This window comes from Bubalus kerabau, chromosome 6 (assembly GCF_029407905.1).
Source record: "Bubalus kerabau isolate K-KA32 ecotype Philippines breed swamp buffalo chromosome 6, PCC_UOA_SB_1v2, whole genome shotgun sequence".
Lineage (NCBI taxonomy): Eukaryota > Metazoa > Chordata > Mammalia > Artiodactyla > Bovidae > Bubalus > Bubalus kerabau.
In genome coordinates, this window is record NC_073629.1 from 28,586,661 (window position 1) to 28,602,093 (window position 15,433).

General features: G+C 48.4%; 1 protein-coding gene across 5 annotated transcripts in view; it reads right to left on the bottom strand.

The window, feature by feature from the left end:
* The window catches only part of VANGL1 (VANGL planar cell polarity protein 1), a 59,706-nt gene that overhangs the window by 13,813 nt on the left and 30,460 nt on the right, over nt 1-15,433 (bottom strand). For 3 of the 5 annotated variants that reach the window (XM_055584630.1, XM_055584627.1, XM_055584628.1), the window contains 2 exons: nt 1,273-1,406; nt 155-193 (listed from right to left, as the gene is read on the bottom strand). In XM_055584630.1, coding sequence (XP_055440605.1) covers nt 155-193; nt 1,273-1,406 — 173 coding nt within the window. The remainder of the gene's footprint in view (nt 1-154; nt 194-1,272; nt 1,407-15,433) is intronic. The other 2 variants (XM_055584631.1, XM_055584629.1) reach the window with 1 other exon arrangement.

A 15,433-nucleotide genomic window follows, 5' to 3' on the forward strand; every position in this document is an offset into this window, starting at 1 on the left:
GCTCAAAATGCTCACAAGAAGAAGGCAGTCTCCTGAAACCCCAATCTGATGAACGGAAATGGAAAAAAAAAAAAAAACTCCATAGGAGATGAAAAACGCTTGACAATTAAAATGCTGACCCGTAATAACAGAGTGTGCTGAAGATGTTATTTACCATCTGTCACAGGAAGTTCCAGTTTGGCCATCAGAGCAGCTGGAACATGCATTTCAGCGATGAGACAATGGGAGAGAATGAAAGGGATGGGGAGAAAAGGACAGAGAAAAGAGTCAACGCCCAGAGACAATGACCATGCTCCTGCTGAAGAGTCAATGCCCGCAGAGACACTGACCATGCTCCCGCTGGAGTGTCATGGAAACCACAACTGTTACAGAAAAGACCCATGCTTGGGGCTTGCAAAATGTCATGTTCATTAATAAAGACCTAGAACTCCTGGTCTCATAGCCCTGACCATGGATCGCCTGAACTTTTCAGAAGGACAAGGCAGATCGCATGCTTTCTTATGTAGTATCTACTTAATGGCTTGGCTGGCTAATGGGATTCTGCACCAAGTTTTCAGATCACAGGTGAAACTTACCAATCCTTTAGGATTCACAGGAGAGTGAACATCTCATGTAGCCAAAAGGATTAAAAAAAAAAAAAAAACCAGGCAGGATATTGTCACCCAAACTGACACCACCTATAAATGACTTGACTTGTTTACAACATGATCCTCTTCTAGGCTGCAAAGCTCTTGCCCTGACCCAAGGTGTCCTTTTCTTGCACTTACCCTTCTGATGGCCTGAAACACAGCTCTGATGTCCCCACCCTCGCCTCTGGCCTCCCTCCACCCACTCAACCCCAGCTCCCAGCCAGGACTGAGAAACGCCTGTAAGAACCTCACCAGATGCCTGAACTGGGAGTTACAGTCTTAACAGACTGGGGTAGCTGAATCTTCTGGTAATTTATCCAAATTTTGAAAAGCAGGCTTTCCTATGACCTTCCAATGTATGATGTTCACAGCAAGAGGCAGAAAAACTACATCACGTAGTTTTCATAAAACCTCAAGATGAATGAAACTCCCACACATGTAGACTGTAAATCAACATTTCTGTAAAAATATGTTTGCCAGCAAAAAAAAAGAAAAAAAGAGGAAAAGAAAAAATTGTTCTGACATGAGCATGTACCATAAAAGCAGACTGTGAGAGGAACAGAACCAAATGGAACAGAATTTAATCTATGCAGTTGTCCACCTGCTCCCACACCCACCAGAGACACCACTTCAAGGCACATACCATCTACATTGTAGACTTTCAGCCCGGCCATGTGCTTGGCTGCTCGGAATTTGGAGGCTGTTAGGAGGTTGGGGTTATAGATGGTGAAATCTTTATAGTAATTTTCCAGAACCACCAATGCTGCTCGCTGGATACTGAGAAAAGAAGGTAAAATTAATGCAGTTTTTTTTCCCAGTAGCTCCTATGTGAAAAAAAAAAAAAATCATATTTTGGAGTCAGGTAAAATAATAAAACACCAAAGATAGCCTCATACAGAAGGCTCCTGGGTTTCACCACATCTTTTGTCTCCAGGATGAAAATTTAAAGACGAAACTAAGCCCCATCGTCCACTGGATTCTCTGTCTTCTCCCAGGCCACATCATTAGCCACATCAAATGTAGCCAACAGGTGAGAAGGGAATGTTACAACTTCTCATTTAGATTTGTTTAGTCTACACAGAACTAGCCTCATTTTTCCAGTTTACAGAAGAGCAAACTAAGGACCCCCCAAAAGGTCAAGAGACTTACAGATGCCCTTAGAGCTGCTGAGTATAGATTAAGAGCTACAGAGTATAGACTAAGTTTCTCAGGTTCCAGAGCAGTGTCTCCACATACACCTCATTGCCCCCAGGGGAAGGAAGGTAGGGTTTTCAGTTTCCTATAGCTCAGACAACACCTGCACAGAGCAGATGCACTGGAAAGACGCTAGCTACAGACACCTCCTTCTCTTAGTCCCACCCATTCCAGGCCTGCGAGAACACTCTCTTTCAGAGGAAGTAAGACCCTTTTCCCTCCCCTGAGGTCTCAGCTGAGACCTCCCTCGTTCTTGGTCTGCAAGTCCTCCAGCTCCATGAGTTGCCGCCTCCATCCCTCCAAGAAGGTATGTGAAGGGGACTCTCCCTGCCAGGGTCCTGAGATCTCTAACCCGTCCTTTGCTTGGCCCCTCTGCGAGTAGTGGAGGAGCAGAGAAGAGGTGGCAGGGTGGGGTAGGGGCGCTGGGGCACCCATCCTTGGTATTAGTCGCAAAAGAACAGGTTCTTAGTCACAGATGTGGGACGCTCCCCAAAGAGTGACCTATACTAACACAGCCAGGGATTTTACATACCTCATCTCACCTGACACTCACAATCATTCAAGGGAAGAAAACCAAGGCTCAAAAATCTATGACCTGCAGGCAGGATAACAACTGCCGAACAGTAGCACTGGAACTTCAATCTGAATCTCCAGCCTCTAACCTGTGCTCCTTCTCCCAGATGTGTGGCCACTGTAGGACAGTGTACGTATGTACCAACCTCTCCAGGTCTCTTAGACGGTCACAGTTATTTGTATTCTGCACTTTATATTTGTCTTTCTGGTTCCCTCCTAAGTGCTTGTGTTAAGTCATTTCAGTCGTGTCCGACTCTTTGAGACGCTATGGACTTTTGCCCACCAGGCTCCTCTGTCCATTCTCCAGGCCAGAATACTGGAGTGGGTTGCCATTTCCTCCTCCAGGGGATCTTCCCAACCCAGGGATCGAACTCAAGTCTCCTGCAGCTCTGGCATCGAAGGCAGACTCTTCACCGCTGAAGTAGATGCACTTATAAGGATTATTTACAATAGCCTGGACACCAGGACACAACTGCCTTTAATTCCTAGAGGATTCCATTGCCTGCTACACCTCTCCAACTGGCTCAGGGATCTTCACACCAAGACAAGAGAGCCCCTAACCCATCAGTCTGACACTGTCAATCTAGTCCTCAGCTCCCGTTGGGGTCATGTCCCCAGAGTTTAACATGGGAATTGTAAAACAGTCTAGACGTCAATCAGCTAACCTCCTTGAGGGCTGAGTCACAGCAGTACTTTCTGACTCATATCCCCACACAGGGCCTTGATCTGTGATCTGCATTCAGTCCAGGCTTAGTATCAACCTAGATATGCACATTCATGCAGGGCTGGGGAGAAGTGGCAAGATCAACTTCCAGTAACAGAAGAATAAGATTCCTAAGAGCAAACCCACATTCAAAAGCCCTAGTCATTTCGTTTCTCAGTCGCCCACTCATCATGTTCATATTTAAGTACCCACCTCAGTCAAGTCCTGGGAATGCAAAGATAGGGTGGGAGGAACTTCTCCTTGCTAATGGAAGTGGAACGGAAGCTCTGTGACCACCAACTGGAATGCACAGGAGCTGAGGAAGCACAGAGGAGGGCTTCTAACCACCCAGGACTTGGGTGGGCACCTGGGTGGGCTTCCTGAAGAAGTCAAGTGGCCCTTGAGGTTTGTGTGTCACAGATCTTTGTGCACAAGACTTCCCGGCTTCCACAGACGCCCCTGCCCAGCAGATCCCTGGCTCAGCATGGCCAAGGTCCTCCCTGTCACTCCTTCCACCCGAGGCAGGGCACACCTGCTCCATCCTAGACTGACCTGGTCACTCGTCATAGACAAATGCTCCGGAGCTCCTGTGTACCTTGTGCCCCTGCCCAGGCGCTGCTTTTCCAAAGTCTCTGGGCTTTTTAGAGATGAGGAGCCCCTCCACACAGACACAGGTCTGTTCACACACACAGATTCTCGGCCTGCAGACCACTCCACCCCACACTCCTGTGCTGACACAGACACATCTCAAGAGGCCTGGATTCCAGCACAGAAGTATCCCCTGATCAAGATTTAAAACTTGGTTATTCTCAGGCCTGTCTTCAAAGCAAACCCTCTGTGGTTGAGGGGTTTGGCTTTTTTGTTCGGCCAGCCCGCAAGGAGGAGCCCAGATCATCACACTAACTCAGCTGGGGCCTGGGAGGAGGAGAAGGAATGGCTGGACTGGAGCCCAGTGGCCATATTTTCCAACCTCTCTGCCCCCCAAACCACCATGTCACCCAGAGAAAGGGTGTCTGCCCATGCCCAGCTATGGAAGGGGGCTTCCAGCATGATGCTCTCCAAGCCGGGCAAGTCCACAGCCAGCATCATGCCAGAGTCATGCCAGAGCCCAGGGCGGCCTAGGGAGGGCTCAGGGTCCAGACAGCTAACACGGGACAGGTGGCATTCTCCTCCTCCAGCCCCATCTCAACAGAGGCTCCAGAAAGCCCCAGAAGCAACTGTGGACCTGCTCTCCATCCCCACCCCAACCCCTGCCCACAAGGTGACAGCTAAAGTGGAAGCTAAAAATGGAAAAAAAAAAAAAAAAAAACCCACAAAGCTGAGATTTGGATTAAAATCCAGTCTGTCTTTCCTCATCTTTTCAAAGACAGCAAACTATGTGATACATGAACGGAGTCTTGCTGGCGAGTCAGCATGATCATCACTTGCATTAAGCACTGGGCTGTGCCGCCTGCTTATCAGAGCAAAGGTGTCAGACCCCATTAGGGGGCAGAGCTCTGTGCCCATGTCCACGCCACGTTCTTCTCCATATTCTCCCTCACAACTGGCTATCAAAGTCATTCCTAGTTGCTGTTAACCTCGCTGCCTCGGGCCATCACCCTCTGTCCCTGTACACATTCAACGTTAGAGTAAACAGAAAAAATGAGCTTTGAGGCACCTGAGTGAGGAGCTCTACTCAGACTAAGAGACACTCGCTCCAGTACAACAGTCTGATGTCAATTTCAACCCCAAATGTGAAGTCTTTTTCGTTTCTATTCTGGCTCCTGATTCATGCTCTGAATTAGTTGAGTTTGTTCGATAACCAGGATAAAAGAAATCCATGACTAATGTATCTTTTGGCACCTACTGAGGGGACACCCTGCACCCCGGCATCGGTCTAGGTCATGGCCCCACAAGGCCAGGATGCAGGAGCACCCCCTGCCCTCAGCCAGTGTGGGGGTTCAGAAGCCACCTGCCTCTGCTCCTTGTGTGCGTGCTAAATCGCTTTAGTTGTGTATGACTCTGTGCAAACCTATGAATTGTAGAGCCAGGCCCCTCTGTTCATGGGATTCTCCAAGCAAGAATACTGGTGTGGGTGGTCATGCCATCCTCCAGGGGATCTTCCTGACCGAGGGATCGAACTTGAGTCTCTTCCATCTCCTGCACTGGCAGTCAGGTTCTTTACCACTAGCACCATCCTTAGCATCTTTCAAATGTAGCATCTCGCAGGGCCAAAGGAGAGCTGACTTCTTTCAGGAAACCTTTCCAACCCTCCGGACCCCACTAATCTCTCAGGAGAGTCTCAAGTGCTAGGCTGTCTCTCCAGCAAGCCTGTGCAAGTCTCCCCCCATCTCCCCGCACAGGGAGACACCTTTCGTGGCTTCCCCACAGTGCACAGTACTCGTTGGCCCAGCCTGCTCATTGAGAAAACCCTAGACCTGCCAGAAGTACAGGATCAATTCTGAGCATGTATTTCCTAAAACCATGGAGTTTTAGAAGCAAAGGGGCTTCAGAGATGAACAAAAGTAAACCCTTCAACTAGTCCCAGTCTCGACGAGATCATTTCAGGAGAAGGAGGGAGGCAAGAAAAACCAAGTTGGTGAGAAAAGTGCCGCCTCTCTTATCACCATCACAGTCAGAGACAAAAGGCAGTAACCTGGCTAAACAGTCCTCATGCAGAAACCCTGTAATCATCAGGTGGAGCCTGACATCCAGGCTGATTGTGGACAGGGCCCCACCAAAACCTCATGGCAAGGAGCACTTTCCCAAGATATGGAGCTCTGAGCTCAGTAATTACTGCATTTTAATACACCTCCCAAGTCACTACCCAGGGAAATACCTGTCTTCACAGACTGCATATATGTGGGGAAAACAGCCCATAGATACACACAGCTCGTAACAGAAATTCACTTGAGACCTGCACATAAAGACACAAGTACCGGGCTTCGTGGCTCAGGGGTAAAGATTCCTCCTGCCAATGCGGAAGACAGGGTTTTGATCTCTGGTTCAGGAAGATCTCACACCACAACTATTGAGCCTAGAGCCCAGGAGCCACAACTACTAAAGTCTGTGCGCCCTAGAGCCTGTGCTCTGCAACACGAGAAGCCACTGCAATGAAAAGCCCGCACACCGCAATGAGAGAAAAGCCCGTGCAGCAACGAAGAACCAGCCAAAAGTTAAAAAAATAACTTAAAGAGAAAAAAGCAAGTACAGGAATCCCAAATGGGCCTAGGAAAGGACAACATAGACGATGGAATACCCATGATCAGGACCAGAAGTAGCTGATATCGTTCCCAATGGGAAAGTTAGCCCCCCAACACTACTTGGTCCAAACTTGAGCCTGTGGACAAGACAGGGCAGCGATGGATCAGCACAGATGTCTGAGGGAATTCAACATCCACAGTGGAATCTGCAACTCACCCTTGCCTTACTGGCCTATTTTCTTTTCAGGACAAAGAAGGTGGAATATGAAATGCTGCATCTAATCAGCCATAAAACATCTTCCAGTGTCAGTGATAACCATCACACAAGTGCCATGGCAATGGAGAAGACAGCTCCACCTACATGCTACATTTCTAAAACACCAAGAGAGCACCTCTGAACACAATTCACATTTTAGTTCATAAAACTCTGAAAGACATGCCTTCAAAAAATAAATTCTGAAAAAACCAAATTCATGTCCTGTGTATCTACACCTCTGCAGCCTCCACATGCTCTCTGATAGGGGGAGAAGAATGCACACTGCAAATTGGTGTGGGCTTGGGACCCAGAGAGCATGACCCCTGACTCTTCCATTATTCTCTGGCCTTGAACAAATTAACTCATTTCTCCCCACCCCAGATTCTTCATCTGTAAGATGAGACTATAACACCATAAGACAATCTCGCTGTAACATGGTACGCATGCATGCTAAGTTGCTCAGTTGTGTCTGACTCTTTGAGACCCTATGGACAGTAGCCCTTCAGGCTCCTCTGTCCATGGGATTCTCCAGGCAAGAATACTGGAATGGGTTGCCATGCCCTCCTCCAGGGGATCTTCCCAACACAGGGGTCAAACCCACATCTCTTACGTCTCCTGAACTGGCAGGCAGGTTCTTTACCACTGGTGACACCTGGGAACAGCCTATAACATGCTCATTTGTATAAAATGTATGACTAAAAGGTTAATGAAGTGACGTGTGCAAGCCCAGTGCAGGCAGCTAGTCAGAAATTCTAGTGACAGATCCAAACATACAGGTCTGACCTGGGACTGGAGTCACCCATGGTAAATTGTCTCGTAAGTATAAATGTCAATGGGGACAATTCCAAAGTCAATGACTTCCTAAGACTTCAACAGTTGGCACTAAATCAGGAAAAATGTTGGAGACTCAGAGTCTGCCCTCCACTTTCCTATTTCCCAAGAGGAAGTTGCCTGCCTGGTTTAGGTTTGTTTTAAAGATTAAATGAGATAATAAACTTTAAGGTCCTGACCTAAAGCAAATGGCTTATGAATGGTAGCACCGTGAGCTTACCTGTCCAGGTTTACTGTGGCGGCCAATCTGTCTCCTGTGTGCACCTGGATGACCCTTCCCATCAAGGGCCAACACGTGGGCACCATGAACACCGGTCCCCTCTGTACTGTCTTCCTTAGGGACTCAGACTATAAAGTCAGGCTACTCTCTGTTTTTATGCAGTATTTGCTGCCAACTCTCAGCTTTCTGAAAAATCAAAACTATAGCTTCAGGGAGTCATCCTAGTATACAACATAGACAATGCACTGACTTGGAGTCAGAGGGCCTGGATTCCAGTTCTGATCCTGTTGCTCTGTAAACTGTGTAAGTCATTTTCCCTTTTTTGGCCTGTTAACTGGCTGATGATGGAGAGAGAATACCAACTATTGCATTTGGTTGTTGACAAAAGCAAATGAAAACCTGCCAGTGAAAGAGTCTATAAACTATAAAGGATTATATGAATATAAAGCATTATCATATTACTAAGGAATATGAGTATTTTGTAGCGAGGGGTAGGGTTGTTTGTTGGCTAAAATATTCACCCCATTCCTGAACATCAAAGCATGACTCAATCTCTACTTACATCAAACCACAACATTTTAGAAATGAAGAGAGTTTCAGTGTTCACCCACCTAATCATAGACTCAAGAATTAGAGAAATCAGAGTCCATCTAGTCCCAACTTCCAATCCAAGCACCAGCTCTTTAAAATACCCTAGAAATCATTCAGCCTATGCTTGATAAGAAAATGTACTCTCACTCTGTACTAAAATGACCTTATTTTAAGTTCTACCCACTGGTCCACTGGCCACCCGCACCCCCCTCCACCCACTTCCTTCCACACCCAAGCCCCTTTTTCTTGTGAATGTCCAACAAATACTAGAAGAAAACAATTGTGGACATAAATCTCCCTTTTAACCTTCCTATTTTGCAGATAAGGGTCTGAGATGTTAAAAAAAAGCATTGCCCCGCGCCCCCCCGACACCCAGTACAGAGTTGTCTATTTCCTGTTCATTCACTTTTCCTTGGATTTGACTGGGACTTCCGCAATTAATCTTGGTGTTTTGTTCAGTCGCTCAGTTGTGTCCAACTCTTTGTGACCCCATGGACTGCAGCATGCCAGGCTTCCCTGTCCTTCACCATCTCCCGGAGTTTGCTCAAAGTCACGTCCATTGAGTCAATGATACCATCCAACCATCTCATCCTCTGTAGTTCCCTTTTCCTTCTGCCTTCAATCTTTCCCAGCATCAGGGTCTTTTCCGATAAGTTGGCTCTTGGCATCAGGTAGCCAAAGTACTGGAGCTTCAGCTTCAGCATCAGTCCTTCCAATGAATATTCAAGGTTGATTTCCTTTAGGATTGACTGGTTTGATCTCCTTAATCTAGCACATGCTATTAAAATCAGAAATATTAAGGCTTTAGAGCTCACTCATCAGAGGCACACTTTGCAGCTTTAATCTTCTCCCAGAGCAAAGAGAAAGGGTCTGACAGGGTCAGGTGGGGAAGCCTTGCACCGGTTTTAGCCACCTCTGTTCAAATGTTAATTGCTTCCTTTAGCTTGTCAACAAAAACAGCTTTCCCAGCGTGTGAAAAACAAGAAAGCATTTCTTACATGCTATTGCCCCACACAAACGCTAGCTTTGCTGTCGATAATGCTTTCCGACTGTGGTGCTGGAGAAGACTCTTGAGAGTCCCTTGGACAGCAAGTAGATCAAACCAGTCAATGACTCAATGGACGTGAATTTAAGCAAACTCCAGGAGATAGTGAAGGACGGGGGAGCCTGATGTGCCGCAGTCCATGGGGTTGCCAAGAGTCAGACACGACCTAGTGACTGAACAACAGCAACAACAGAAAAACCCCACTAACAGGAAGGCATTGGACAGACAGTGTTCTGACCACAGAGTGAAATCCACAAAGCCCCCTTTCAGGGTCAATTTTCATTATCTTGCCAGCCAATTATAGACGCTGACATTCAGAAAGATCTTAATGACCAGCCTTCACAACTCCATCCACAGGCAAGTATTAATAGAAATTGTGAACACCCACTGAGTCCCAAGTTCTGGGATGGATGTGAATGACACCTCATGGGGCTCACAATCCCATCAATGATGACAACCACCTGAACAGGTAAGTACACTGAGTGACCCGGGGCTGAGACAGAGCATTTGAGTGGAAGGGTTTCAGGTGAGGATCCACAGAGAAGGCAGAGCTGAGTCTGAGCCGAGTCTTAAAAGATGAATGATGGTCAAACCTTGTGGAAGAAAGCATCACAGGCAGAAACAGACTGGTGTTCAACAATCCTCCTAAGTGGCTACGACAAGAGCAATGGGGTTGCAGGGGAAGAGCACCAAGGACTGAAGGCAGCTGCCAGAAGCCAGGAGGAGCAAGGAAGGCCTCTTTCTGGGTGCAGAGAAAACATGGCCCTGCCAACACCTCAATTTTGGCTTTCTAACCTCCAGAACTCAGAGGAAATTGTTTCAAGCCACTCAGTTTGTGGTCCTCGGTGGCTCAATGATAAAGAATCCACCTGCAATGCAGAAGCTGCTGGAGATGCAGGTTCGATCCCTGGGTGGGGAAGAGCCCCTGAAGGAGGGCACGGCAACGCACTCCAGTGTTCTTGCCTGGAGAATCCCATGGACACAGAAGCCTCGTGGGCTATAGTCCACAGGGTCACAAAGAATTGGATACGACTGAAATGACTTAGCCCACAGGCACGCCAGCCACCATGGAAGTGAATACACTTCTGTGTAGTACAGAAGGATGGAGGCAGGTAGAGGGCAAGGCTGGGCTAAGGTTAACGGTGGCTGAGGCTCTGGACCAATGGCAAAGGAAAGAGGGTGAACAGAGAGGCTGAGGAAGGAGAGTTCGGTAGGGACAGGGGTGGTAGAGAGGGTGAGCCAGCAGTAAAGACCCAGAGGACGCAGCCAGTGAAAGGAGCCTGGGTACCACAGCCACCCCAGCTCCTGCCCCTTAAGGTGTGCTACCCAGTAGACGCATTTTAGGCTGGAATCGGGTCTTTGAGAAAACTCTAAAATGAAGGATCCACAATGAAAATTGATTCAGCTCATTGGGAAAATCCCACCCTGGGAAAGAAATGGATGACCTTGATTTGACCTGATTGCTACTTTTTCCCAGGACAGTCAACACTGCGACAGCTTCCTGGATGTGTGGGTGTCACTGGACTTGGGAGATAAACTGACTTCCATGTGACCAACAGTCAGGAGTGTTTGCAGTAATGCTGGAACTCATTCATGTGAGTCCCAGAGATGCAAATATGATTACCCCTGAACGCTGCTGCCACCTCCTCTGCTGAGAACTGGACACACAAGTGTTTATACCCCTTGGCCCTCCTGCCCTTTAATTAGAATGTCTGCCCTACTGGGGCCAGTAGCCTACGCAAGTCCCACATAGATAACAGGCAATGATCACCTTGGAACCTGAGGACAGGGAGCAGCAAAAGTTGGAACCTGTTCACAGACAGGTCTGGGTTAGGATGCAGGAAGATGTGGGAGAAAGGCAGGATCTTCCGGGACCTTGTCATGACAGGGGGACATACATGACTGCTTGAGATCTCGAAGTGAGGCCCATCCTGAGAGGGGACAGTGGTCAGCATCCCTGTCCTGCTGGTGAAGTCCGAGGAGGCTGTTCCCTAGGCCACATGGATTCCCCGGTGACCCAGGCCTGCTAGAACCTTGGCTTCAGTGACCACGTTCTCTGAATCGAGATCCGCAAACTGGCAGGTGTCCCTGGATGAGGCTTTGAGCACCGGCTGCAGACAAGCCCTGCAGGAGATCCTACTGAAAACCAGCAAACTGCAACCAGACGCCAGGATAGCTACTTCCAGAAGGAAGGAGGTGAAATGAACGTGTGGTTTGGAGGGCACTCAGGGTACTTCAGGCCCTTTACTGTCCCTATTAAGGGAAGCACATTAACTGAAACTGCCCACCCTGGCCAAGCACCACGGTAACCATGTGGGTGAGTTATTTTACGACAGCAGATCTTGGTAAGGTACACAGAACTAATTAGCCACCACCAACCGGAAGAGTTCAGGAAAGGTCAAAAGGAGATACCACATGTCCAACCACCTCCCAGAATCCTTCTCACTGGAATCTATCTTGGCTGAGCAATGGATAAGCCACCAGGAAGGACCCTGAGTCAGAACGACTGGCCAAAGAAAACCCGGAAACTAATCCTATCACTGTAAAACCGAGACTGCAAGCCACGTGGCAGAGCAGTTCTCCTGGGTTCCCTCACCCTACTACTCTCCACTTAGGTGCCCGTTCCCAATAAAGTCTCTTGCTTTGTCAGCTCGTGTGTCTCCTTGGACAGTTCATTTCTGAGTGTTAGACAAGAGCCCACTCTTGGGCCCTAGAAGGGGTCACCCCTTCCTGTAACATCCTACTTTAAGTTCCTGCTAAGAAAGTGTAACCTGGGAAACATCCTCTCTAATAAAACAAGCAAAGCCACAAAGAACCAGCTCAGAGAAGATCACACTGTCAGTACTGGGAGGACTGTGAGCACAGAAGTGGCTGACAGCTTCATACAACACCCTGGTCCTCCTAGTCGCAGGAACTAGACAACCAGACGCATGGCATCCATCTAGGCTGGAACACCGCGATCACCGGGAGGTTCTGAGCTAGCTGACACTGCTGATGAGAGTCCCCACCCAGGGGATGGTCCAGTCACGGCTGACTGTCCCACAACAGAAAGATGCTGGCAGACCCCGCAGGTGGGGGACCTATGGGCTTGCTTCCCCTCAAGTGACAGGCTTGGCTATGGCCACATCTGCCCAGAGAGCTTGTGGCCCACTTCCAGGCCAGGGCACAAGCCCCAGTGCACCGTCACCTCCTGCAGGGTCCAACCTGGGCTGCACCTGCCATGCCTGCGATGGGAATTCTGCCTTTCAAGCTTCAAATCACTGAGCTGAATCACATCAGATAAACATCAAAGACAACCACCTGTTCTGGGTGCCTTGAAAAGCAGATTTAGATCGGGACTGAGAGCAGTTCCAGACCCACCCAGGATGCTCGGCTGGCCTACTCTTATCCAGCCTCACATCCCTTGACTTGGGTACCTCTGGCCCTAAGAAGAACTGCAGGTGCCCACATGGAAAGATCTGGAGGCCAAGGGCAACAGGCCTAGCCACGGGATCTCTGCTTACAGAGACTAATCGAGGCCAATACAGAGCAGGACAGGGAAAGAGAGTCCTGTCCACTTGCCCTCGAGTGTTAGCACAGCACACACACTGCACTAAATCACACCCATTGGTCTGTGGAGGGGACGTGCAGAATGCTGGGCTGGCCACGGGGCGAGTCCCTGGAAAACAGACCACACACCATTCCAGTGTGGACCCACCACCGCCTGCCCAGGGCCCTTGGGGAGACGGTAGAAACCAGGGTCACGTCCTGAGCTCCGGTCTGTCCGCTCTGCCTTGGAGCAGGGCTTGTGGGCAGATGCCGTGAGAGGGCAGCCTTCCCAGCTGTGGCTGCTGCCAGCAGGCAGCTGAGCAAACACAGGCTCACAGTGTCCAGCACCTTACACTCTAATTAAAGCCACTTTTAACAGGCACCATGGGGCCAAACCACAAACGGCAGCTCTGAGCCCACCTTCCAAATTCTCCCACAGCAGAGCAGAGACTGAGCGAAACCTGACACTCTGCTCTTCAGCTCTTTCTCGTTCTTACCCTTTGTTTCCTTAGGGAGTGGGGATGGGGCCTACAACTATCTTTCTGAAGAGCAGTTACACAAGAAGATATATTTCTAAAAATGAGACTGCATGCGAAGCCATGACCATAAAAATCATGAACCAAGACCTCTGGTGGTCATTTAAAAACACTCCCAACTTCAAAGGTGATGGAGCCAGGCTCTCGAGATAGCTGCTGCTGGTCTTGCATATGGAAGGGAGGGGTCCACAGCCCAGCCCGACAACCAAGCCCAATCAGCAGTGTAACCACCGGTTTTGATATTATTTGACCCAGAATCACAGACATAAGATTTCCAGTGGAGCTAGATAAACCCTGAAATAACCTTAACCTCCCTAGGAGACTCTCCCTTTCTCACCTCTAACTGGAAAGCCAAAGTGCCATGGAGAGAAACAAGGCCCCCTACTCAAGCTGAGAGGAAGCAGGCATGAGCTGGAGAGAGGACAACGGGAGCTCTGTTTCACGGGGTCAGGCTAGGTTCACTGATCTGTGGTTTCCTGGGGCTTTGGGGTCAAAGGTCAACAGTATGGGGAATGTTCCCGTCCTTAGCTCAGCCACCACAGATTGGGTGGCTTAAACAACAGAAACTTCTTTTCCTACAGATCTAGAGCCTCAAAGTCAAGTTCAAGGTCTAGCCAATTCAGTTTCTGCTGCAGACTCTCCCTGGCTTGCAGACGGCTGCCTTCTCGCTATGCTCTCATGTGGTCTCTCCCCAGTCCGCATGCACCAGGAGGGAACGCACACAGGGAAGATCTCTGGTGCTTCTTATAAGGACACTAATTTACAAGACCGATGACCTCCCTTAACCTTAATTACTTCTTTAGAAGTCCTAACTCCAAATACAGCCGAACGGGGTTTAGAGCTTCAACCTATGTATTTGTATGTGTGTTGTTACTCAGTTGTGTCCAACTCTTTAAGACCCTTGGGACTGTAGCCCGCCAGGTTCCTCTGCCCAGGGGATTTTTCAGGCACGAATACTAGAGTGGGTTGCCATTTCCTCCTCCAGGGGATCTTCCCCACCTAGGGATTGAACCCGCGTCTCCTGCATTGCAGGCGGATTCTTTACCGCTGAGCCATCAAGGAAGTCCCTCAACCTATGGATTTGGGGGTATGCAATTCAGCCTATAACATTCCATCTCTGGTTCCTCCAAATTCATGTCCTTCTTGCATGCAAAGCACATAAGCACATTCATTCCACAATTCCCAAACTCTGAAATTATTCCAGCATCAACTCTAAGTGTAAAGTCTAAAATCTCATCTAATCAGATATGGATGGGACTTGAGGCAAAATTCCTCCCCAGCTGTGAACTGTGAAACCACACAAGTTATGCGTTTCCAAAATTTCATGGTGAATCAGGCACAAGAGAGACATTCCCATTCCAGAAAGACGAAACTGGAAAGAAGGAAGGGGTGATGGGTCCTAAGCAAGCCCAAAACCTAGCAAGGTAAATTCCATCAGATCTTAACACTTGAGAATGATCCTCTTTAGCTTAACATTTTGTCCCTGGGGCCCACTGGGGTGGCCCATCACCCTCCTAAGGCTCTGTGGCCCAGCCCTGCCAATGGAACCAGGCCACTGAAACCAAGGCAGGGGACCATCGTCTGAATCCAGGAAGGAAGCAGCCTTGCCCCTGAGCCTGTGGAGGAGTGATGATCCTGAATCATCTTTGGAGTCATTCTCTTTTCCTGAAGGATAATGCATGTTCACGGCATTCCCTCATTTTACAATACTTTCTCTGTTTCCTTTAGTCTCAGTTGACAGTGTTTCTACTGGCATAATCCCATCTTTATTCCTGGCTTCTGCTGAGATGACTGATTCCATCCCTGGTTCACACCTATACTAATCTCCTTATCAAATGGCTGTCAGTCACCTGTTGGCGTTCTCTTTAGTACATGCTTCCTCATTTTTTTGCAATATGGATAAGCTGAGACTCATTCAATTCTTCAAGTTCTGGTTACCTTCTGCTTAACAATGCCTTCTTTAATTCCTCTCTTTTCTTCATTTTAAAATAAGGAGTAAGGAGGACTCAAGCTGTACCTTCCATAGTTTGCTTAGAAATTGCTTTCGCTAAAAAACCCAATTTCATTGCTTGCAAGTTCTACCTTCCACAAAACACTAGAACAGAAACATAATCCCATGAAGTTCTTTGCCATTTTATTACAGAG